This window comes from Neofelis nebulosa, chromosome 6, assembly GCF_028018385.1.
Source record: "Neofelis nebulosa isolate mNeoNeb1 chromosome 6, mNeoNeb1.pri, whole genome shotgun sequence".
NCBI lineage: Eukaryota > Metazoa > Chordata > Mammalia > Carnivora > Felidae > Neofelis > Neofelis nebulosa.
In genome coordinates this window covers 152,006,647-152,030,673 of record NC_080787.1, presented here as the reverse complement: position 1 = coordinate 152,030,673, position 24,027 = coordinate 152,006,647, and the positions used below count along the sequence as shown (strand labels likewise).

General features: G+C 48.4%; 1 protein-coding gene across 3 annotated transcripts in view; it reads left to right on the top strand.

The window, feature by feature from the left end:
• The first annotated feature begins 3,647 nt into the window (after positions 1 to 3,647).
• The window catches only part of C6H6orf118 (chromosome 6 C6orf118 homolog), a 28,457-nt gene continuing 8,077 nt past the window's right edge, over positions 3,648 to 24,027 (top strand). For all 3 annotated transcript variants that reach the window (XM_058735860.1, XM_058735858.1, XM_058735859.1), the window contains exons 1-6: positions 3,648 to 3,727; positions 9,860 to 10,542; positions 11,383 to 11,505; positions 12,565 to 12,624; positions 15,297 to 15,421; positions 22,005 to 22,063. In XM_058735860.1, the coding sequence (XP_058591843.1) occupies positions 3,703 to 3,727; positions 9,860 to 10,542; positions 11,383 to 11,505; positions 12,565 to 12,624; positions 15,297 to 15,421; positions 22,005 to 22,063 (1,075 nt within the window). In that variant the 5' untranslated portion in view covers positions 3,648 to 3,702. The remainder of the gene's footprint in view (positions 3,728 to 9,859; positions 10,543 to 11,382; positions 11,506 to 12,564; positions 12,625 to 15,296; positions 15,422 to 22,004; positions 22,064 to 24,027) is intronic.

The following is a 24,027-nucleotide window of genomic DNA, read 5'->3' as shown; positions in this document are numbered from 1 at the left end:
GTGATTTCCAAAATGTTTTTGTAAGAGAAGGACTGCGGGTCCAGGATGGAGTGAGAGGCCGGCCGTGCTGTGTGCAGGGGAAGCGTGGAGGGGGGTCGCTGCGCCCACCCGTGTGGGCCCGCCTGCCTCCTGAAGGCTACCCAAGGGATGTGGGTTGTCTTTGAGGACAGACTAGAGGCGCCGGAGGAAGGAGGGGTTGGTAGGCGGAGTTTTCATCCCTCACTTAATGGCTGAAATTCTTCTGGAAAACCACACTGTTAGGTGAAAAGCCATTACATCAAAAATATTTTCATTGTTTTTAATGACACATCCTGGCCCAAGGCAGCAATTTTCACAGGTGCCTGGGGCTCTTGATCTGGACTCAGGTCAGGAGCTGACACTTCATGAGATGGAGACCCCAGTTGGGCTCTGAGCCAGCAACAGCACAGAGCCTGCTTGGGATTCTCTCTCTCCCTCTCCCTCTGCCTCTCCTCTGCTCTTCTCTATCTCAAAATAAACTTTAAAAAAAGAAAGGAAAGAAATGCGGTTTTATGTACAAACGTGATGGGATGAAGGCTTGTTTTACTTTGGGAGGAGGAGGAGGCCTGCAGAGGACACGGGTGGGGAGAGTCACGGGGGCCCTTCTGGGGGATCTGTGTCCCTGCTACACCTTCTTCTTCATTTTTCAATCTTCCTGGGTCTTGTCGTTCCTTTGTCCTTACCCGCCACCTAAAAATACAGTTCTTTGCATTAAAGGACCTTTGGGGCAAAAATCGAGGAGACAGCGCCCCTTGCGGCAGACACGGGCCCGGCGGGAGACCCTGCCCTCCCGGGGTCAGGCCGCGCTGGGTTGGCGACCCCCCTGCACCTGCCAGCCGCATGCCCTCCCCGGGCGGGTCTCTGACAGCGATCTGCTGGGTCCGGTCAGGGTGAGGGGGTCTTTGCCTTCGACACGTGCCGAGTCAGAGCCAAGGTTTCGCTTTCCTGTATTTTCAAGATTGGAAACACAAGAACACGTTTGTTTTCCGGGAAACCTTCCATCCGATGGCGACAGAACGAACAGCGGGCAGAGTCTTCTCTGCGGCGGGTGCGGCCCCTGGAGAGGGGAGGGCAAAGGGCAGGGACCCCAGCCCCCTGGGCCCTTTGGTGGATGGAGAGTCCGCTTCCACTGCGTGAGGCCGGAGGGGGGAGATTTGGGGGTGTCGGTGCGTGCAGCACTTTTAAGGGTGCAGAGCTGGGATGCAGTTCCTGACTCGTCACTGTCCCCGTTCACCGTCCACAGGGTGAAGCAGCAGGGAGAGGGAAATCTGTGGTCTCTCCGCGTGCTGAATTCTCCCCGGGCTCCTTGCGGTGGGCAGGACCGAACTGAGATGCCGTCTGGCCTCTGCAGCTCCCAGACACCCCGTCACTTTCCACGTGCTCCTGTCAGGCTGGCACAGACTCTCAGCCCACAGTCTCCCCGGAGTTCCCTAAACACATCACTCTGTCACTCCGGAGCTTAGAAAGCACAGAGGTGCTAGAAAAGTTGTCTTGGCCTTTTCCGTTCGTGCACAACACATCCCAATGGGTGCAAAGGCCGTAACTAAAAACGTTCACTTTTGGCCAAGTACGTTTCCAACCCGTCGGTTGTAATGACCGCACAGGAGGCTCTCCCCCGTCCTGCTGCAGGCCCGTCGTGGGCACCTTGAACGTGGGGTCCTCCAGGAGCACTCCCAGACGGCCCTCCTCCGGGCCGGGGCGCACCTCTCTCCGCGCGCTCCCTCTGCCGCCTCCTGCGCGGAAGTGGTTTGTCTCCTCTGCTCCGAGCGTCTGTAGAGCAGGGAACAAATCGTGCGTGTCGGCATTCTTGGCAAAGTGGCCAGGGCAGACAACGCTTCCTGTTTTCTTCTTGAACCCGGCAGGATGAAAGGACGTGTGGACAAGGGAATTCCCTGGGATGAAGGCCCGAGTCTCCCGTGGAGGCAGGAACGCAGGCGAGGGTTTTAAGATGTGTTCCGGCGCCACCTAGAGCTGAAAAGACGCAATAGCAGAACACAAATCCAAATACCTGCGCGCGCTGTTCGCCCGGTGAGCCCTTCCTGGGGACTCGTTCCTACGAATAGAAATAGAAATCCGGCCTCAAGGAAGATCTGGTTTGCGCAGGTCACTTCATTTCACCGGTAATGATAACTTTCTGCCTCACACACTTTGTTGAGATCTCTAGCAATAGGAGAGCTGCAGTGGGCTTTAATGTTTGGTGTTGATTTGACCACTGGCTTCCTGATTTTTAGTGGATGCAGGGTGGATGAATTTAACTGTATGTGTCCGACCATAAGGGGTCGCTTGGGAGAAACTCAGGTCTTGGGAACAAATACATTAATTTCTTTCTGATCTAAACCAAGACTCAGTAATTCCACGTAGAATAAGCCAAATCCATTCTCGCGCCAGCGTGAGGGCGGCACAGGCTGAACCCTGGGGGTGACCCACTGGCCCCGGGGGCCCCCACTTCTCATGGAAGTCTCTCCCGAAGCCAGGGAGCCCTGTCCCCTTAGCCCATCTGTGGAAGGAGAGAGGAGAATGCCTCTGTCACCTGTCTGCCTGCCACCAAGTCGCTAGGCAACTCGGAGCGGAAAAGCTCATGGTTTCATCTCAAATGGTTGGTAATACAAACACCTGGATTGCCACATCCCTGACCCTCATTTATAATTAAAGGAATGTGGGGAACACCACTTTTCCTGTCCTGGGTCAGTGCTTAGATGTCCTTACCTTTTGTGGGCATTTTCATGTCAGTATTTCTAGTTATGATCAGATGCCTAAGACTGTGAATGTTGGAGAGAGAGAACCAGGAAAACACTGCCGCCATTATTATTATTTTTTTCCAGGTCAAATTCAAACGTTCCTAATTATGGACCACTTGAGTTCGCTACGGTCGGGGCAACTGCATGGTTTCCAAAACGTTCGCAAAGTGTCTGACCAGCATCACTGGGGATAAAAGAAGATTCTGTGCCCACATTTCTCGGACACCGACGCGCCTTAGCATCACTTTCTCCCTGGGGAGCTGCTCAGCAGTTCGGGGCTGCCCGAAATCATGTCTGAGACCAGCCGCCACCACGCCACGCCACTTGAATTCTCCCTGGTGCAAGAAATTTAAATACATTTACAGTTTTCAGAGATAGTAAACGTAGAGATTTTTAGCTTTTCCTCCGTTGACACATGTCACAGCCTGACAAGAGGCTGCAAACAGAGGTGCGTTTACATTCTTCTTCTAACTGATCGTGGCCAAGTTTTTACCTCACGTGATCTCAGTTTCCTACTAGGAGAGTCATGGAAAATAACACAAAAATAACTAAGTGATAATTTAGTGACAGGCACCTACTGTGTGCTGGAACTCCTTGTACAGTTGCCTGAGTTGCCCATCGCGCAACCCACAGGGGTCTATAAAGATGGCCAGCCAAAGACCAGTTGCCTTTTGTGCTCCCCAGGCTTTGGCAAAGTATTAGCGTACAAGGGTATTTTGACGGTTCTCAAATCGTAACAAGTGTTTTATTAAAAATAATAATAATAATAAGCCAGGAAATGTAGTACTTTCAGTTTGAGAAGACATATAAGGGAGGGAGGGGCGGAGGGCGGGACCTGGTGCCGGTTGCCCAGCAGCAGAGGGCCCCTCCCCGCGGGGGCGGGGCTCCGCATGTTTGTCCGTCTCCGTGGTAACCGCGGGCTCCCGGGAGCTGCAGCGGAGCGACGATGGCCCGGGAGTCAGAGCCCGAGTGTAAGTGCGCCCCGAGCGCGCCGTGGGCGCCGCCTGACGTCCGTTCGCGGTGTGATCGCCCGGGCCCCGGCTGCCCTGAGCCTGGTGTGACGAATGAAACCGCTTCTGGTGGCTGCGCCTCGGCCGCCGGGTCACCCGGGTTTGGGGCTGCGTGCAGAGGGGGGCGGGGGATGCGGTGCCTCCCCGGAACAGCTCAGGGTCACGTTCAAAGGAGCAAGGTCGTGTGCGCGCACGTGCGTGTGTGCACTCGAGCGTGCGTGTGGGCACGTGCTCGTGTGCGTCCCCCGGGGGGAGGAGGGATGAGGGCGGGATTTCTAGAAGCCGTTGGGAGCGCCCTTTGTAAAGAGCCCCGCTTCGGGGCCCGTCCCGCTGCGCCGCGTCCTGCGGGGCCTCGCTGGGCAGCCGCAGACCCCAGGCGGGCCGCCCCGCGAGGTGGTTTCCCGTGGTTTCGGACCCTTTCTTCTGTTCCCCGTGCAATGACTCGACGAGCTGTGTTCGCGAAACCTCTCCACCACCCCCGTCCCCCCCCCCCCTTTTTTTAATAAAGACTCTGCATGATAATGGCCCATGATAATCTCCAGTCCCCGGGCACGTGGTCTGAATGAATTTCCAGGTGCGCTGTTTCAGCCCTTTCAGAGTCCCTTTGTGCCCGCGCACCGTGAGGTCTGTTGCCCGCCACGGACGGTGGCCGACTGTTCAGACGGCCTGGCGCGGAATACGCGTTTCTGCGCGCGCCCCCGCGGTGTCTGCGGGGCTCCCAGACGTGGTCACGCACGCTGGCCTTGCAGTGTCTGTGTGCGTGGTCCCTAAGCGCCCCCCCCCCCCCCGCCCCGCACTGCCCGAGAAGGTTCCAGTCACGTGGCGGCTGCGTGGTGTATGCAAAACGTGCCACGCGGTGGCAGGGAAATACACCAGCGCGTCCTTTTTTTTTTTTCCTGGTATTTCTTAATAAGTGCATATTCTGTACAGTGAAAAGGAGGAGGAGAAATTCGTTGCCAGGCCGACCCCACACCAGGAGATCGGGTGAAATGCAAAAAAGTAAGGGCCGGGGCATCGCCCAGGCTGTGCCGCAGGCGGTGGTTAGAAATTTACAGCGTCCCAGGCTTTTGAGGTTGTTTTTTTGTTTAACACGTAGGTAAAGAAACTGAAGCCTCTGGGCGCCTGGGGGCTCAGTCAGTTTCGCCTCGGACTCGTGCTTTTGGCTCAGGTCATGATCTCGATCTAAAGGTTAGTGGGATTGAGCCCCGGAGTCAGGCTCTGTCAGCAAGGAGGTGGCTTGGCGCTCGCTTTCTCTCTCTCTCTCTCTCTCTCTCTCTCTCTCTCTCTCTCCCCCTCCCTCCCTCCCTCCATCTCTGCCCCTTCCCTGCTTGTGCTATCTGAATTAATTAACTAATTAATAATAATAAAAGGAAGTGAAGCCTCTCCCTGACTTTGGGAGGCATCACTGCGTTCTTTCTTTTGGGATCTGGGGGGTGGGGGATCCTGGGGTGGGGGGTTCCGGGGAGGGGGCGATGGTGTTCAGGGGTGGCCACCCATCCCCTCTCCCGGCAGTGCTGGCTCTCCCGAATTGTCAAGTCTCTTGGTGGTTTTCCCGCCCCTCCCACTGGCCGCAAGCCCTCCCCTGACCGTCATCACCAACTGGCCTGTCCAGTCCTGGATGCTGCGTAGCCTGCACTCCCCTTGCTGTATTCGTTCATTTTCTGCTGCTGCTGTAACGGATGACCACAGATGTAGTGACACAAAGCAAACCAAACTCCGCATCTCTGTCCTGTGGGGCAGGAGTCTGGTTGGCTCTGCTGGGCCCTGCTGGGGTCTCTCTGGGCAGAACTCTCAGTACCAGCTGGGCTCCCTTCCTTTCTGAAGGCTCTGGGGCAGACTGTCCTCCAGGATCACTCAGGTTGTCGGGCAGGACCCACTTCGTTGCGGTTGTAGGACTTGAGGTCCTGTCCCTGTCGCCTGTCAGCTCCTGGACGCCTCTCCCCAGGGCCCCACCTGGCTCCCCACCCCCATCCCAGAGCCCCCAGTGGCCATGGAATCCTTCCATCACAGGGAATCTCTCCGACTCCCCTTCTGGTCCCACCCAGGGAAGGTTCTGTGCTGTTAGGGGCCCATGGGATTAGATCGGGCCCCCCCCAGGTAATTCAGGAAACCCTATTTTAAGGGCATAACTTTAATTAAATCTGCAAAGTCCCTTTGTTAGGAGCATAGAAATGGGAGGTGGGCTCACGAATCCGCCTTCCGGGCCCAGCGATTTCAGGATAATTAAGGTGAGGTGTTTTCCCGCTTCTCACTACCGCACTACAGACACGTGCTCTGGTGGCTCCCACGGTCTCCCTGTCGCGGGTACTCATAGCTCATTCCTACTGGACTTTGGGATTCCCGGTGGGATGGGGGCGCCTGGGGGGCTCAGTCAGTTAAGTGTCTGGCTCTTGATTTCAGCTCAGGCGATGATGTCACGGTTCATGGGTTCGGGCCCGGTGTCAGGCTCCACGGGAGCAGTATGGAGCCTGCTGGGGATTCTCCCTCCCTCCCCCTCCCCCTCCCTCCTCCCCCCTCCCCCCTCCCTCCCTCTCTCTCAAAATAAATAAATAAACTTAAACAAAACAAAACGAACATGATTCCTGGTGCGGAATCCTCTGAGGGAGAGAGCACGGTGTGGTGCGGAGTAAAATTTTGTATTATTATTTCAAATTCTAAGAATATGACTTCCTTTCCCGCGTTTATTCATGAAGCAAAACAGTTAACTCTTGGTCTCTTTCTGACGCGGCTGATGTGAATAAAAACACAGTTTCTTCCCTGGAGGAACTGTCGAAATCGCCCCGGAAGCGTGTGACGGTGGGTGGCAGAGAGTGAACGAGGACAGGACGAGGCCGTGTGCGGAGTTCAGGAGAGAGGGATCACGATCTCGAGAAGCGCTGTAGACACCCGACAGGCGATTAAAATGCCGGAGGGGGCAAAACCAACCCGAGTATCTGCACAGACGGAGGCTTCCCCGTGTAGATTCTTTCAGGAGTTCAAGCACCCAGCCTGGCTTGGCCGGTTCCCCGCGGCCCTGGGCCTCTGCTCTGGCCGCTGTGAGGAGAATGAGTTTGCTAATTTTCCGGTGGTTCCAAAGCCTTTTGGGAAATAAAGTCGACAGGATAGCACAACACCAGAAATGCCTCTTTCTCCTGCTTTCCAAAGAGAGTTGGTATCATGTAGGTGACGGGGAATTTTAGTTCTCAGCGCAGCTAGGCCACGGTGCCCAGATGGTTTGGCCAAATTTCATTCTGGATGTGTCTGTTGAGGATGTTTGTTGGATGAAGGGAACATTTATCCCAGTAGACTTTGAGTGGAGCAGATTGCTCTCTGAAATGTGGGCGGGCCTCGTCTGCTGCTGTACTCGAATAAACACTGACCTCCCCAGGGCAAGAGGGAATTCTCCAGCAGAATGCCTTGGGCATGAGGTGGGTTTGTACCATAATCACGTGAGCCGATTCCTTAGAAGAAATCTCTATATATTCTCTCTCTCTGTACACCCTTTTGGTTCTGTCCTCTGGAGAAGCCCAACAAATGCGATGTGTTTTTAGCACCTTCTTTAAGTGTTGATGCCTTTGATTACGTATGATCATCCGTCTTGAAAAAATGTTCTGTTGATGTTTTAACATTTTATGAGTGGTTTCTTTGACGGAAGAAGCTAATCAACAGGGAGAAGGGGAGACTGTGGTCTGGGCTTGGCAGTATCCCCGAGGTGGGTAGAATTCTGGAATGGCTCAAGTTTGCCTGACCTCTCGTGGACACTTGGCATAGTCCCCAAGCCTTTGAACAGGGGGACAGAGTGCTCTGCGATTGTGCTGTATCCCATGGCACCAGAGACCTCAAGACAGGTAGCATGTTGGGTGGGCCTGACCTAATCACACGAAGCTGGTCATAGTGGAGGGGTCAGAAGTCGGGGAGCATGAGAAGTATGTGAAGGGGGTTCAGGGATGAAGGATGAAGGGCCTCAGAAAGAGACCAAGAGTTAACTGTTTTGCTTCGTGAATAGATGTGGAAAAGGAAGTCATATTTTTAGAATGAGGGCAGCCACTAGGAGCTGAGCGTGACCCCCACCAACAGCCAACGAGGAAGTGGGGACCTCAGTCCTACCATCTCAAGAACTCGATTCGCTCAACAATAGGAATAAGGCTGCAAGCAGGTTCCCCACCCCACTTCCAAGGCTTCCGAGAGCTCAGCCAGGCCCACGTTTTGATATCCGTGTTGTGACATCCTGAGAGGAGAATCCAGCCCCTTCAGGCTGAAGTCCGGACCCTTATAACCTTGAGCTAAACACGGGTTTGAAGCTGCTGTTTGTAGTAATTTGTTATATAGTAACAGAAATTACCCCGGTTCTTCAGGTTCTCTGGGCCTTTCTTACTTTTCACAGGTGAAAACAGAGGAAACACTGTGTCCTGATTTATTGTCACTGCTTCTGGACGTGGATTGGTCAGGGTTTGGATGTGGCACGGGTCCCAGAAGGCCCTCCCCTGGAGCCCAGGCACTTGTGGGATAAGAGGGCTGATCCAACAGTTGGGTACAAATGCTGTATTCAGGGATCAGTTCTCCTCATGCCCCCCGGCCTCTGACCCCTCCTCTATGACCATCTTCATGTGATTAGGTGAGGCCCACCCAACACGCTACCTGTCTCGAGAGGTGCCTGGACCCGAGTGGGTCACATAAGTCCTTCTGCTTCCCTTTTACAGCATTTGGACGAAACTAGTCCCAGATGGAATCATCGTGGGGCCCGGGGTCACGGATGTGGGCAACGCTTGGATGGGGGGTGTTCAGGGTGGGCCCTCAAGGGCTCTGTTGCCAGTGCCCTCCCCAGCCCAGGTTGACGTGTGGGACCGCAGATCTGGTCAGCTACTCCTCCGGGGTTCTCTGGAAAGTTATGCCGTATGCTCGTGGCTCCGGGGCCCTCACGGCGCGTGGCCAAAATCTCCTTTCCTCGAGTTGGAGTCTGGGTCAACTGTTGTTCTACCAGAAGCATTTGGCAAGGTGTTCCCTGTGCTGTAGTCCTTTCCTGAAAATAGATACCGTTCATGGAGTGTCTGTTCTAGGCCGTGTGCTTCTTTGCCAAAAGCGATTCCATTTAGCTGTCAATCAACCCTTTTGAGTAGGATGATTATCCTGATCTTTCAGAGGAGGAAATTATGATTCAGAGAGATTATGTAACTGTTTAGAGCTCACGTGGTTAGGAGTCTGATTCAAACAGCCAGGTTTTTCCAGTTTTATGTCCTGGACCATGTGCCCACGTGGCACCCCACCACGGGGACATAGGAGAAGCTGGGCCCTTTGTGGAAGGAGCTGGGGTCCCCGTCAGCTCTCCCACGGGGTTTACTCCATGGCTCCTTATCTTCTACAAGTGGGGATGGGAGCAGAAGGGGTGACTGACTTGTCAGTCCCTGGGGGTTTGGCCAGGGACGCTGAGACATTTCAGTATTGAGAGAGAAAACACCTGTGTTTATTTCCTACGTTGGGTGTCTCTGAGCATCATCATTATGAATTCTAATTATGCCGTTAAACTTCCCTTTCAAAACCTTTGCTAATATTGTAAGAAACCCTCTGTTGAATCAAAATCCCCATCCTCCTCCTTCTTGGCTTTGTAGGGCCCTGGTTTCTTTCTTTCTTTCCTTCTTTCTCCCTTTCTCCCCCCCCGTTTCTCCCTTCCTCCCTCCCTCCTTTCTTTCTCTCTCTCTTTCTTTCCTCCTTCCTTCTTTTCTTTTTTCCTTTCCCTTTCTTTCTTTCTTTCTTTCTTTCTTTCTTTCTTTCTTTCTTCTCTTTCTCTCCCTCTCTGTCTTACTTTATTTTGAAGTAATCTCCACACCCAACATAGGACTAAAACCTGCCACCCCAAGATCGAGAGTCTTACGCTCTACCAACTGAGCCAGCCAGGTGCGCCCCTGCGGGGCCCTGGGCTCTCTGATCGGACCTGCACATCATGTGCACCTAGCAGCCCCCCGTTTGCAGAAGGCCTGGCCTGCGTGCTGTTTCCTCTCGTGTCTGTCAGCTCCTCCTCTGGGACTGGGAGGTAGCAGCTCAGCAGATACGCACAGCGGTCTTATTGTCTTATTGTGGAACCTCCGACTTAATAGTCTCATTATCTTTCCTGACCAGTTTACCTGCGGTGGAAACACTGTGAAGTGCCAGGTGTTCGGACTTTATGCAATCTAAGGACACTTCTGAACAAACTTCAGAAAGATCACAGAGAGGATGTCTATCTTTACACCTCTGGGCACTTGAATCCCAATAAGCTCTACAGGCCTCCTGAGACCATCCTGTATCACTGGCCCAATGCCAATAGACCAAAAGGGGAAAAGATCTTCCAGGTGGAAAAGCCGATCGGAAAATCCGATAAGGAGATCACCAAGATGAAAGACGCTCTGGCTTATTTTACCATCAATACAGCTCTGGGGCCCAATGAGGCACAGAACGCACCGCTGTTCAGGTATTTGAACCCTGCGGAGCATAGTTCCCACACTGCAGGAGAGGATTTCATTCAAAGGAAGTCTCCGAGGAAAGAGGGTTCTCCCGAGTGGCGGAGGAGAGAAGAGCTGAGGTTGCCAGAGGTGAAGGTTCTCAAGTACAGAGCGGTGGAGTCCAGCCGTGAGTGCGTGATGCCTCCCCGACATAAGGATGCGTATCAGTACATCAGCTCGTACTTAGCCGGCCTGACGAAGACAGACAGGTACAGGAAGTTCTTGCGTTTCCAAAAAGAAGTTCTTGCCAAGCACCATCTCCGGAAGAACGACTTCACGGGGAGGCAGGCAGCGACACGGCATGAGAAGAAGTTGGAACAGGTAAGGAGGTTGACCTTGCAGTCCCGTGGGCACACTGCGGGAGTTCCGGGTGTCCAAATGTTGTGGGTGGACGTCCGCATTCAGACACCTCATTTACATTTCCGGGTAGGATGTAGGATATCCACCAGGGGCTGGGAACATCTGACACGAGGTAAATCATCACGGGGAGAAGTAGAAGAAGGCTAAATCCAGAAACTTAATCAGTTGGAGGTGATTTCATAGGGAGAGCATCAGACGCTGCCTGGCAGCTGTGATATACAATGTTCATGGATAGCAGATGCATCTGAGGAAAGGTTTGCCTAACTTGCTATGAAAGCACTGAGGGCAGAGTGAAGCGGGGGTAGACAGTCAGGTGACAGAGGTAGATTCTGCCCGGAGTCACTCGTGTCTGTGGAAGATAATTAGTGTGATGGGAGGCGCTTTAGTGAACTCCCAGGGGCCGTGAGTCATGCACAGTGACCAGGCATGTGATGCAAGAGAGAGACTACGGGAAGAGAGGAAGTAGCAGTGTGCCTGAGAAGTAACCAAACCTGATGAGGGTTTTGGCTGAGAGGACTAATGGAAAGAGAAGGACCCTGTGGGTGCAGTGAGTCCTTAAACACAGGGTGCAAGGGGGTGAATGAAGAAAACAAAGACAAACACGCCTTGGACAATCAAGCAATCAGACCTCCTCAGGCTCCTCAGTTGGCCACCTGGCTCTGCCCAGACCCAGCTCTGGGCTGGTATGAGCTGGACCCGCTGATAGAAAACCCCATGGAAATTCTCTTTCCTCCCCCTGAGAAACTCTTTGGAAAGGAAAATTAAGACATCCTGAAATGTCTGGTTCTGTTTCTCCACCAGGAGCTCCAAAACGTGTGTGTATGTGACTCTCAACAGTTCAACAGACTGCAGGTCTATGGAAAAGTCTTTGAAGATATTTGCAATAGTTCTTTGATATTTGGGGATATCTTGAAAGAAGTTAAGGTAATAATAAGGGTATATTTGTCACATAACAATTGAGAGCCATACATGACCTTCTGCGCACAGGATTGCTCTTCTCACAGAATTCCTGCCAAGTATCATGGCTTCCATTTTACAGAGACGGAAAGTGACTCACAGACTCAAAGTAATGTGCTTATGGCCACGCAAATCACCAGTGGGACATGTGAATAAACAACCAGCTAGCTCACTCCTTAAGCCCATTTTCTTTCCTGCTAAAGCTTCCCAACTATTTATAGACTTTTACAAATTGTATATATATAACATATAAACATTTATAATTATGCATAATAAGTTTATATAAATTTTTATGGAATTACAAGTTTGTTGTGATTTCATGATGAACGTTGAGCTTCATATCAAAAGTGAGTTGAGGGGCGCCTGGGTGGCGCAGTCGGTTAAGCGTCCGACTTCAGCCAGGTCACGATCTCGCGGTCCGTGAGTTCGAGCCCCGCGTCAGGCTCTGGGCTGATGGCTCGGAGCCTGGAGCCTGTTTCCGATTCTGTGTCTCCCTCTCTCTCTGCCCCTCCCCCGTTCATGCTCTGTCTCTCTCTGTCCCAAAAATAAATAAAAAAACGTTGAAAAAAAAAAATTAAAAAAAGTGAGTTGAAACGGCGTTTCTTACACATCTTTCTCTTATCCAAATCCTAAAGACGAGGATACTTAAAAGCAGGAATACAGTGGCCTGTTCTCCAGAGAATGTCCCCATCCCTAGGGAGCCCATCTCTGGCAGGTCGGCAGGACCCAAGTCCCCAGAGCACCCATATGGCAGGAGATCACGTGCTGTGTGTGCGTGTCAGAGTATTTGCTGATACTGTTCTGAGGTGATCCATAGTTAACATTCAGACCTGCTTCCAGGTTGGTGAGATTTTATACACTTTATTGTGCGTATTGGTTAATATGCTGAAGGAACATTTTATGTTTTTGAAATGATCTAGACTGACATCCTTAACTTCCATATTATTTATACATGCAAAGAAACTTACATAGTAGTGTTAAACACGTTTTCAACGGATTTTTTTTTTTTTTTTTTTTTTGGTATAGGATGAATACGAACTCTACATGGCAATACTCCTGCGGTCCCAGACTGCATCACAGTATAAGGTAACGAATGATCACGCAAGTGCCTAAACAGAGTCTGTTTCTTCATTCTTTCATATTTCACGGGCAGGAGAAAACATTCAGAATCCAAGAGGCCCCATCTGCTTCCATAGTAGAAAAGCTGGAGACCAGCTGAGGGGCTTGTGGGTAAGGACTTCACCTTCCGGTCGCAGTGAGCACCAGCGGTGGGGTGGAGGAGGGGCATACACGTTGCTTGTGTTGTGCCGATGTCTCTGGCCACCTGTTCTCAGGGATCTCTCTGGCTCATCCCCCTGTAACCCTGTCCTCCCATGGCTGTTTCACTCAGCACTGGCCCTTTTCTCCCTCTTTCTCTGGTTATGTGATATATCTGCTCACCTTTATACTGATGATCCCCAGCTCTGTCTATGGCACCCAGATACTTCCTGGGAGCTCCAGGTTATACCTGTGTCCAGGTATAATCCCATTGGACGTTGACACTTAGGTGTCTGGGGCAGGCAGATTACAGACCTAAAGATAGGGAAACTATCCTGAATTACCTGGGGGGCCCAATCTAATCCCACAGACCCCTACAAGCTGAGGCCTACGTCTGCTTCCCTGGGTGGGGCCAGAAGGGGAGTCGGAGAGATTCCCTGTGATGGAAGGATTCCATGGCCACTGGGGGCTCTGGGATGGGGGTGGGGGGCCAGGTGGGGCCCTGGGGAGAGGCGTCCAGGAGCTGACAGGCGACAGGGACAGGACCTCAAGTCCTACAACCGCAACGAAGTGGGTCCTGCCCGACAACCTGAGTGATCCTGGAGGACAGTCCGCCCCAGAGCCTTCAGAAAGGAAGGGAGCCCAGCTGGTACTGAGAGTTCTGCCCAGAGAGACCCCAGCAGGGCCCAGCAGAGCCAACCAGACTCCTGCCCCACAGGACAGAGATGCGGAGTTTGTATTAAGCCAGTAATTTTGTGGGTATTTGTTATGACAGCAATATAAAACTAAGAAAATGCCCCATAAATATCTCAAAGCAGCATTTCCAACTTTAAGCTGTTCTTTATTGTACATTGGCTACCATAGCTTGTGTGTGTGTGTGTGTGTGGTCCTTATCTCATTGATGCTTAGCAATGGCCTTCTAGATTATACATCTTTCCCTATGAGGCAACTGTGCTGGGCTGAATAGTGTCCTCCAAAACATCGTGTCCACCCGGGGGGCTGTGAGTGTGATCTTACTGGGAACTAGGGTCTGTGCAAGTATAATTAAGTTAGGATGAGGTCCTTAGGGTGGGTCCTAATCCAGCGGCTGATGTCCTTATAAGAAGAGGGGAGTTTGGACCTGGGCACAGACGTAGGGAGCAGAGATCAGAGCGAGACATATACTGACACAAATCTCTGTTCCCAAACCACTGAAGTAACTACATAGAAACAGTCTGGGAACATAGATGGTGCCATGTCAGGAATTACCAGACAGCACGTAGGGAAAGCATGGAGAGTGCGTTGCAGTGGGGGCCCCTGGGTGGCTCAGTCGGTTAAGCGTCCGACTCTTCGTCTCGTCTCGGGTCATGATCTTGGGGTTCGTGCTGGCACACGGAGCCTGCTTGGGATTCTCTCTCTCTTAAAAGAAATAAATGAACTTTAAAAAAAAGTGTATTGTGACAGCTATAATGCAGCACGTACAAGTGCATGGTGTCCTCGCCTAACTGCCCCCAGGTGTCCCCTCCAGGCCGAGGTCGCACCTGTGGATATTCTAGTAAGGAAAATAGACTGCGAGATCAACTCCCTCATTCACAAAAACTAAGAGAATGTGGCATTACTAAAACTACTTTTGACTTTTCGAATTCAATAAAGTTTAAGAATTCTGTCTTATAAATTGGGAAGTACAGTTGCCTTGTATTTGAAAAATATCACAGCCTTACAGGGAGGTCAGTTCTGATTTACTCCTTAAATCTTTTCTTTTCATCTGTAATTATTTTATTATTTTATTTTAATTTTATTTTGTCTTATTTTACTTTATCTTACCTCATCTTAGGAGCAGAGGAAGAGGGAGAGACAGCCTTTTTTTTAAAGTTTATTTATTTTGAGAGAGAGCGAGCGAGCGGCATGAGTGGGGAAGCGGCCGAGAGATGGGGAGAGAGAATCCCAAGTAGGATCCGCACTGTCAGGGCACGGAGCCCGACGCGGGGCTCCCTCTCACAAACTGTGAGATCATGACTTGAGCTAAAACCAAGAGTCAGATGCTTAATTCGCTGAGCCGCCCAGGCGCCCCAGAAAAGTAAGCTTTTGTTTGAGAGAAACAAGCAAAGGGTCCGGTTGGGCCTACCCTGTTCCTTGGGTTTTTCACGTTGAGTCCAGATGAACGTATGTGCGCTAATTTCAATCAAACACCAGCATGAAAAGTTCCCTGGCCAACAGGGCATCAGCTCTTTCTTTCTGTTTCTGGAAATGTGGCAGCCCATCACCTAAAGAGGCAGGGATCTTTGTGTCTCCACATCCTGCAGTGAAACCCCACCACTTTTTAAATGTCTTCGTAAAATAAAGCCTTCATAAATTTTAAAACAATATTTTGTCCAGATCTTTACATGACGAGTTATCCCTCCTCCCATATTTTCCTATTTACCTATTTTACCTAGAATTTCTGTTTTGACTTAAAATATCTTGAATACACTGTAATATTCCTTCCTGTGTGTGTCTCATCCGTTATGGCCTTGTCCTCCTAGACTCTGCTGGCTAATGCCAAGGGGCTGGAGAAGAGGTCCGTGAAGACAGCAGATGTCAACCAGGCCAGGGAGGAGCTGAGGGCGATTGTGACGGCCACCAAGGCTGCCCTGGAGCATAATGACAAGTGAGGGTTGACAGTCTGATTTGATTTACGTTGGGATTATACTATTGTACAATGTATTAAAGCCACGTGACAAGCGTGTATTTACATTTTTCCTGCGTTGTTGGGTGAGATATGTTGCCTTCGCTAACAGTGTGCCTGTCATCTGGCCCCTTTCCCAAGCCATCACATCTGTGACTGGGAAATTCAACCAAACCCGGCGTTTGTATGGGGGAGGGTGGTTTGGGACGGTTTCCGAGGGAATCTCGTCTTCCGTGGTGGTCTCCTGGGGACCTACTGGTAGGTGACCCGGCTGCAAAGTCAAGACACCTTTCATGAATGGGCTTATTATTTTCTTTTAACTTAAAAACATCTTTTGACCTTTCTGTATAGTCTTCCAGATGAAATAACAATTGGATAGGGCGTATGTTTTGTAGAGGGTTAAAAAAAAAAAAAGACTGAAGCAAAGCCAGCACACTCAAGAAAACAAAACAGGAAACAAAAGCCAAAAAGTGAAACGGTGCCTTCAGTATAACTAGAAGACAAAAAGCATCCAGACTTCAGGATACCTGAAAATGGAAAAACGCACGTCGAATGGCAGTGAATCGTTCGCGACAGAAAGGGCAGTGGGGGAAGGGAGAACAATGGAACTGGTAGAAAACATAACATGTTCTAAGACCAGTGAGAGAGAGAAGGAGAGAGGTGAAGAGAGAGTGGGAGGGAGAGAGGGGGAAAGGGAGAGAGAAGGACAGAGGGATGGGGAGAAAAAGAAAGGGGGTGGGAGGAAGGAGGAGAGAGAGGGGAGTGAGGTTTTTTTTTTCCAATGTTGATTTGTTTTTGAGAGAGCAAGTGGGGGAGGGGCAGAGAGAGAGGAGGACAGAGGATCTGAAGCAGGCTCTGTGCTGATAGCAATGCACCGGATGTGGTGCTTGAACTCATGAACCACGAGATATTGAGCTGAGCAGAAGTTGGACACTGAAATGACTGAGGCACGAAGGCGCCCCCTTTTGCAGACTTTGTATCAAAGATACGTCCTTTTCATTTCTGCTGAAATGGCCTTTGGGACTTTGGTAGGGATTGAATTGATTGGTAGATGGCCTGGGAGGGTATCATCACCTTTACCACATTGCGCCTTCCAAGCTGTGATCCTGGGAGGCCATTCCATTGACTTAGGTCTTTTTTAAATATAATTTAAAATACAATTTTTAAAAATATAATTTATTGTCAAATTGGCTGACATACGGTGCGTAAAGTGTGCTCTTGGTTTTGGGGGTAGATTCCCGTGGTTCATGGCTTCCATACAACACCCAGTGCTCATCCCAACAGGTGCCTTCCTCAATGCCCATCACCCATTTTCCCTTCCCCCACTCTCCCATCAACCCTCAGTTTGTTCTCTGGATTTAAGAGTCTCTGATGGTTTACCTCCCTCCCTCTCTGTTTGAAACTATTGTTTTCCCCTCTTCCCCTCCCCCATGGTCTTCTGTTACGTTTCCCAAATTCCACATATGAGTGAAAACATGTGGTATCTGTCTTTCTCTGCCTGACTTATTTCACTCAGCATAATACCCTCCAGTTCCATCCACATTGCTGCACATGGCAGGATTTCGTTCTTCCTTATTGCCAAGTAGTATTCCATTGTGTATATAAACCATATCTTCTTTATCCATTCATCCATTGATGGACATTTGGGCTCTTTCCATAATTTGGCTATTGTTGAAAGTGCTGCTATAAATATTGGGGTATATGTGCCCCTATGAGTCAGCACTCCTGTATCACTTGGGTAAATTCCCAGTAGCACTGTTGCTGGGTCGTAGGGTAGTTCTAGTTTTAATTTTTTGAGGAGCCTCCACACAATTTCCCAGAGTGGCTGCACCAGTTTGCATTCCCACCAGCAGTGCAAGAGGGTTCCCGTTTCTCCACATCCTCGTCAGCATCTGTTGTTTCCTGAGTTGTTAATTTTAGCCACTCTGACTGGTGTGAGGTGATATCTCGTCGTGGCTTTGATTTGTATTTCCCTGATGATGAGTGATGTTGAGCATCTTTTCATGTGTCGGTTGGCCATCTGGATGTCTTCTTTGGAGAAGGGTCTATTCATGTCTTTTGCCCATTTCTTGATTGGATTATTTGTTTTGTTTTTTGGGTGTGGAGTTTGGTAAGTTCTTTATAGATTTTGGAGAGTAACCCTTTATCCGATATGTCATTTGCAAATATCTTTTCCCATTCTGTCAGTTGCCTTTTAGTTTTGTTGATGGTTTCCTTGCAGTGCAGAAGCTTTTTATCTTGATGAGGTCCCAATAGTTCATTTTTGCTCTTAATTCCCTTGCCTTTGGAGACGTGTCGAGCAGGAAATTGCTGCGGCTGAGGTCAAAGAGGCTGTTGCCTATTTTCTCCTTTAGGGTTTTGATGGTTTCTTGTCTCACATTTAAGTCTTTCATCCATTTTGAGTTTGTTTTTGTGAATGGTGTAAGAAAGTGGTCTAGTTTCATTCTTCTGCGTGTTGCTGTCCAGTTCTCCCAGCACCATTTCTAAAGAGACTGTCTTTTTTCCATTGGATACTCTTTCCTGCTTTGTCAAAGATTAGTTGGCCATACGCTTGTGGGTACATTCTGGGTTCTCTTTTCTATTCCACTGGTCTGTGTGTCTGTTTTTGTGCGAATACCATACAATCTTGATGGTTACAGCTTTGTAGTAGAGGCTAAAGTCTGGGGTTGTGATGCCTCCCGCTTTGGTTTTTTTTTTTCAACATCACTTTGGCTATTCAGGGTCTTTTGTGGTTCCATACAAATTTTAGGATTGCTTGTTCTAGCTTTGAGAAGAATGCCAGTGCAATTTTGATTGGGGTTGCATTGAATGTGTAGATTGCTTTGGGTAGTATTGACATTTTAACAATATCCATTCTTCCAATGCATGAGCATGGAATGTTTTTCCATTTATTTGTGTCTTCTTCAATTTACTTCATAAGTTTTCTATAGTTTTCAGCACACATATCTTTTACCTCTTTGGTTAGGTTTATTCCTAGGTATTTTATGGTTCTTGGTGCAATTGCAAATGGGATAGATTTCTCGATTTCTCTTTCTCTTGCTTCATTATTGGTGTATAGGAATGCCAACTGATTTCTGTACATTGGTTTTGTGCCCTGCGACTCTGCTGAATTCACGTATCAGTTCTAGCAGCTTTTTTGTGGAATCTTTTGGGTTTTCCATGTAGAGTATCACGTCGTCTATGAAAAGTGAAAGTTTGACTTTGTCTTTGCCAGTTTTGATGCCTTTTATTTCATTTTGTTGTATGATTGCTGAGGCTAGGACTTCCAACACTATGTTAAACAACAGTGGTGAGAGTGGACATCCCTGTCATGTTCCTGATCTCAGGGGGAAAGCTCTCAGTTTTCATTGAGGATTATGTTAGCTGTGGGTTTTTCATATATGGCTTTTATGATGTTTAAGTATGTTCCTTCTGTCCCAACTTTCTTGAGGGTTTTTTGTGAAGAAAAGTTGCTGTATTTTGTCAAATACTTTTCCTACATCTATTGACAGGATCATATGGTTCTTATCCTTTCTTTCTTTATTTATTTATTTTATTATATTATATTCATTTATTTTATTAATGTGATGTATCACAATGATTTGCAAATATTGTACCAGCCCTGCAGCCCAGGAGGGGCTGCATTTTTGCATCCCTGTTCATCAGGGAAATTGGCCTGTACTTCTCCTTTTTTGTGGGGTCTCTGTCTGGTTTGGGAATCAAGGGAATGCTGGCTTCATAGAATGAGTGCAGAAGCTTTCCTTCCGTTTCTATTTTTTGGAACAGCTTGAGAAAGATAGGTATTAACTCTGCTTTAAATGTCTGGTAGAATTCCCCTGGGAAGCCATCTGGCCCAGGACTCTTATTTGTTGGGAGATTTTTGATAATTGATTCAATTTCTTCACTAGTTGTGGGTCTGTCCAAGTTTTCTCTTTCTTCCCACTTGAGTTTTGGCAGTGTGTGGGTGTCTAGGAGTTTGTCCAGTTCTTCTAGGTTGTCCAGTTTGCTGGCATAGAATTTTTCATAGTATTCTCTGATAATTGTTTGTATTTTGGAAGGGTTGGTTGTGGTAAGTCCAATTTCATTCATGATTTTATCTATTTATCCCCCATCTCTTCTTTTTGAGAAGTCTAGCGGGTTATCAATTTTGTTTATTTTTTCAAAAAACCACCTCTTAGTTTCACTGATCTGTTCTACTGGGGTTTTTTTTTATTCTATATTGTTTATTTCTACTCTAATCTTTATTATATCTCTTCTTCTGCTGGCAGAGGGGTGAGGCTTGAAAGGGAGGGAGAGAGAGAAAGAGAGAGGGGTGAGGAGAGAAATGGAGGGAGGCAGAGGGAAAGGGAGAGAGAGACAAGGATAGAGGGGTGGGGGAAGAAAGGGAGGGGGAGAAGGGAGAGATAGAGGGAGAGGAAGAGAGAGAAGGAGGGAGGGAGAGAGAGCAGCTTCCCTAAATAATACAGATAATAACAGAGGTTCCTGGTCGGTCTCTCAGAGCACTGACTTAGAAGGAGAGGACTTTGGAGTGCGGGTGGAAGCAAAGAGCCAATTCTGAAATGATGATATGGTGGGAACAGGTTTAAAAGGAAGTGATCGGCGTCCTTTAAAGCTGTGCATTGAAGAGAAAAAGAAGCAGAGGAGGGGGGTTTAGAAACCCGTACCTCACACACTCCCCGAACCACTAGCCCTGCCCACCACGGCGCAGAGGTGCAAGTGATCTCTGTCTGTACAAATGGCTTCAAGAGAGAACAGAAAATGGGGGCCCAAGCAATTTAGTTGATGAAAATCTCGGCCAGCCGACGACAACAAAAAGTCGGAGAAGGAAACTGCCCCAACGCTCCTCACTTAAATATTCCCTGAAGAGCGTTTCTGGATATGAAAACGATCTGGAGTCAGTAATGTAAACAATAAGCACAGCAATGAATGGCAAGAAAAAGGAAGATGTGAATCAAGGTTTGGCCACTGAGGAACAGCTAGTTGGAAAGGTCAAGATTATGTCATAGATCCACACTGAATTATGACGCTCCCAGCAGGAATAGTCTTTTTTTTTTAATTTTTTTTTTCAACGTTTTTAATTTATTTTTGGGACAGAGAGAGACAGAGCATGAACGGGGGAGGGTCAGAGAGAGAGGGAGACACAGAGTCGGAAACAGGCTCCAGGCTCCGAGCTGTCAGCCCAGAGCCCGACGCGGGGCTCGAACTCACGGACCGCGAGATCGTGACCCGGCTGAAGTCGGACACTCCACCGACGGCGCCCCCCAGGCGCCCCCCAGCAGGAATAGTCTTGAGTGACACCACAATAAAGAGCGTTAGAGAAAAGCGGGAGAACAAGCAAGAGAATGAAAATGAGATCAGAAAAGAAAGTCAGAGAAAAAGTGGTTGAAGTGGAAGACAGAAAAGAAGATCCATTGGACATGATTAAAGTCTCAGAAGAAGAAAAATCAATGGGACAGAACATCACACTTGAAACTGTGATACATTAAACATTTCTAGAAACTAAATGCTCTGGATCTACATGCTGAAAAGACTGTTAAGATTATTAGTAATTCACTTAATTTCAATCTCTTAACATTGGGGGTCATAATACCTTTCTATTTCTTTTAATTTCTGATGCAGTGAGCTGACGTATGTGAAAATATTTAGCCATTAGGCCTCTTGTAGGCAGGCAGCATCGACTCATTTGTGGTAGTGATGTTGGTAACCAAATCGCAGGGGTTTTCTGTACATGTTAGCGCCCCCATCTTTTTCCCTCCAAATCAGAGATAATACAGTTGATTTAGTTTAATTATTGTGTTCGTGTTTTTGGTTTTGTTTTTTCCTTTGGAACCAGGGGGAGGATACAAAGAAATTACAACTGTTTTCATTTCCTTCTTTTAAAATGTTTTTTAAGTTTATTTATTTGTTTTGAGAGAGAAGGAGAGAGTCCGGGAGGGGGAGGGATATAGAGAGAGAGGGAGACAGAGAATCCCAAGCAGGCTTCAGGCTCAGCACAGAGCCCAATGTGGGGCTTGATCCCACAGACTGTAAGATTGTGACCTGAGCCACAAGCGAGAGTTGGACGCTTAACTGACTGAGCCACCTAGGCGCTCCGAAAATTTCTTGCATTTTACTTTTAGCGTAAATGTACTGGGATTTGTGAATTGTATCTGTGGGAGGAAATCGAAATGCACAGGGGACATGCGGTGTGCCTTCCAACAGCAGTGACGTGCTTCCACTGGCCCTCGTCTCTGGTTCGTCTCAGAGTGTAAACGCTGGTTTCTTTGCTTCCCTGCTTCGTAGAAATTCAAGTAACAAAATAATATCCATAAACCCTATGGGAGATCATTTATTTATTTTCCAGCTTCTTCAGCTAGTGGCTTGTGCAATCTTGGTAAGAAAGTACCCTTTGTTTATTGAATTTGACGGCTGTAGGCTCTCATCTTATGTCGATGTTCAAAATCACCTTTTTTGATAGAAACTGAGATCACTTGGTATTTGTCAATTTAAAAAAAAAAAAAAAGACCTGTGGCATAAAATAGACAAAGGAAGAACGGTGCAAACGGAGTTCTGATATTTTACTCTCTTTTTATTATCAAACCTGTAGACTCAGAAGTGAACTAGAGGTGGAACGCACGTTGCTGCAATCAGCTAAGGAAGAGTCGGGCAAGTAATTGTGTTTCTCGGGAGCCAGATGCAACCTGTGAACCAATTCATTCTTCTCTCAGATCTTTGTGGTTTTTAGTAGAACACTGAATTAAGCCAAGACCTCCTGCAGAAAGAATTCCATCAAGTTTTGACCGAGACATTTGGACTAGAGCCCAAGAAACTGACCAAATGGGGGGCGCCTGGGTGGCTCAGTTGGTTAAGCTTTTAAACCACCCCCCCCACCCCCGCCAGCAGCTTTTAGGATATACTCACAGATATGACCTGTTTTAAGTTCTTAGAAGACCTTGGCCTCAAAGGTTCTTGCTGGAGTCTCTTGCTTCCTCCTGCTAGTTCTTTCTTCCTGTGAGCAACACCCGTGTGATTTACCTGCTGGCCATCCTCCGAGGGTCTCTTGTGGGGCTGGCTCAGCGCTTGTCTTCTGACTCCTTCTCAGGGCTCGGAGCGTGGTGGGGTCCACCCTTCTCCTGCATCCACGTTGCCTATTCTTGGGATCCTCTTACACACGGGTCATGGATGGAACTCCAGCTCACCATTTTCCGTTTCCTTGCTGTCTCCTAACACAAGCCCACCATTTTCCTTTTTTCTTAATTTTAATTTGAGTAGCATTGACACACAATGTTTACATTAGTTTCAGGTGCACAACTTGGTGATTTGACAAGTTTATGCATATGCTCTGCGCTCACCGCGAGCACGGCTACCATGAGCCCCAGTAAATTGCTGTTATAGTATCATTGACTACATTCCTTATGCTCTGCTTTCGTTCCCATGACTTACTCATTCCGTAACTGGAGCCCTATGCCTCCCTCTCCCCTTCACCCCCTTTATCCATCCCTCCATCCCCTTCCCTCTGCCCACCATCAGTTTGTTCTCTGTAGTTATGGTCTGATTCTGCTTTTTGTGTGTTTCTTCTTCTCCTTCTCCTTCTTCTTCTTAAGATTCCATTTAAGAGTGGAATCATATGGTGTTTGTCCCATGTTTCTTTTAAATCTAAGGGCTTTATTGTTAATTGCTAACAGGATAAAATGAAAGATATAAAAAAATAAACAAGAGGATGTTACTAATTTCTAGCACTGAAGTCAACTTTTCTTAATATTTGATTCTAGCTGTTTCTGACACTTTTCCAGTGCTATTGAAGAAATCTGGTGGCTTGTGTTCATCCTTTTCTTTTTTTCCCAAAGCTTTCTCATTCAGGAGCCTCTCTTCCAACCATACATTTCCTGTGGAATTTCCCCATGTTGGTGCCTCAGTTTTCCTCCTTAGGTAGAAAAGGGGTAACAGTTGGGTCATTTTAGTGACTTCACATCCCTTTTGACTTCTGTGCCCTCAGTCAATTGTTACAGGTTAAAACGCTCAGCTTAGGTTAAGGTGGGGATCAGACTTCGTGGGTAGAAGCTTAACTATGGCTGTTTCTACCCGCTTGGTTAGTTCCTCATGCATCTGTTTAGCTAATTCCCCAGATTTCAGAACTCACCTTCAGAGTTTTCCCTTCTTCCAAATCTGGCAAGTTTGAATGATGGCAGTGGTTTCCATCTTGTTCATTTTGTACAGGTAAGCATTATCACCCTTTCGACTTACCTTTTTTTTTTTTTCTATCAGAAAGGGGTAGTCATTCTTTCTCAAAAAATTGTCTTCCCGCTCTAGTGAGTTACCTCTAATGAGTTACATTCTAGTAACTCAAGTACTGTATAATCAAGTGAGTTACTGTCAATGTCTCCACCTCCTTTCTGAATCCTTAGATATTGATGTCTGTTGGAGCCTTGGCATGTCTTTGGTTCAACACACGCATCTTTGATTCCAACTCTTTCCAGCCCAGATCTCTTTTTTGGCTTCAGATTTGTATATCCAACTTCCCTCTGGACGTGTCCACTTGAGTATCCCATAGGTGCCTCAACCCAACACCATCAAGACTAAACTCTCTGTTTCAATGAATGACACCACCAAACACATGGAGGTCAAGTCAG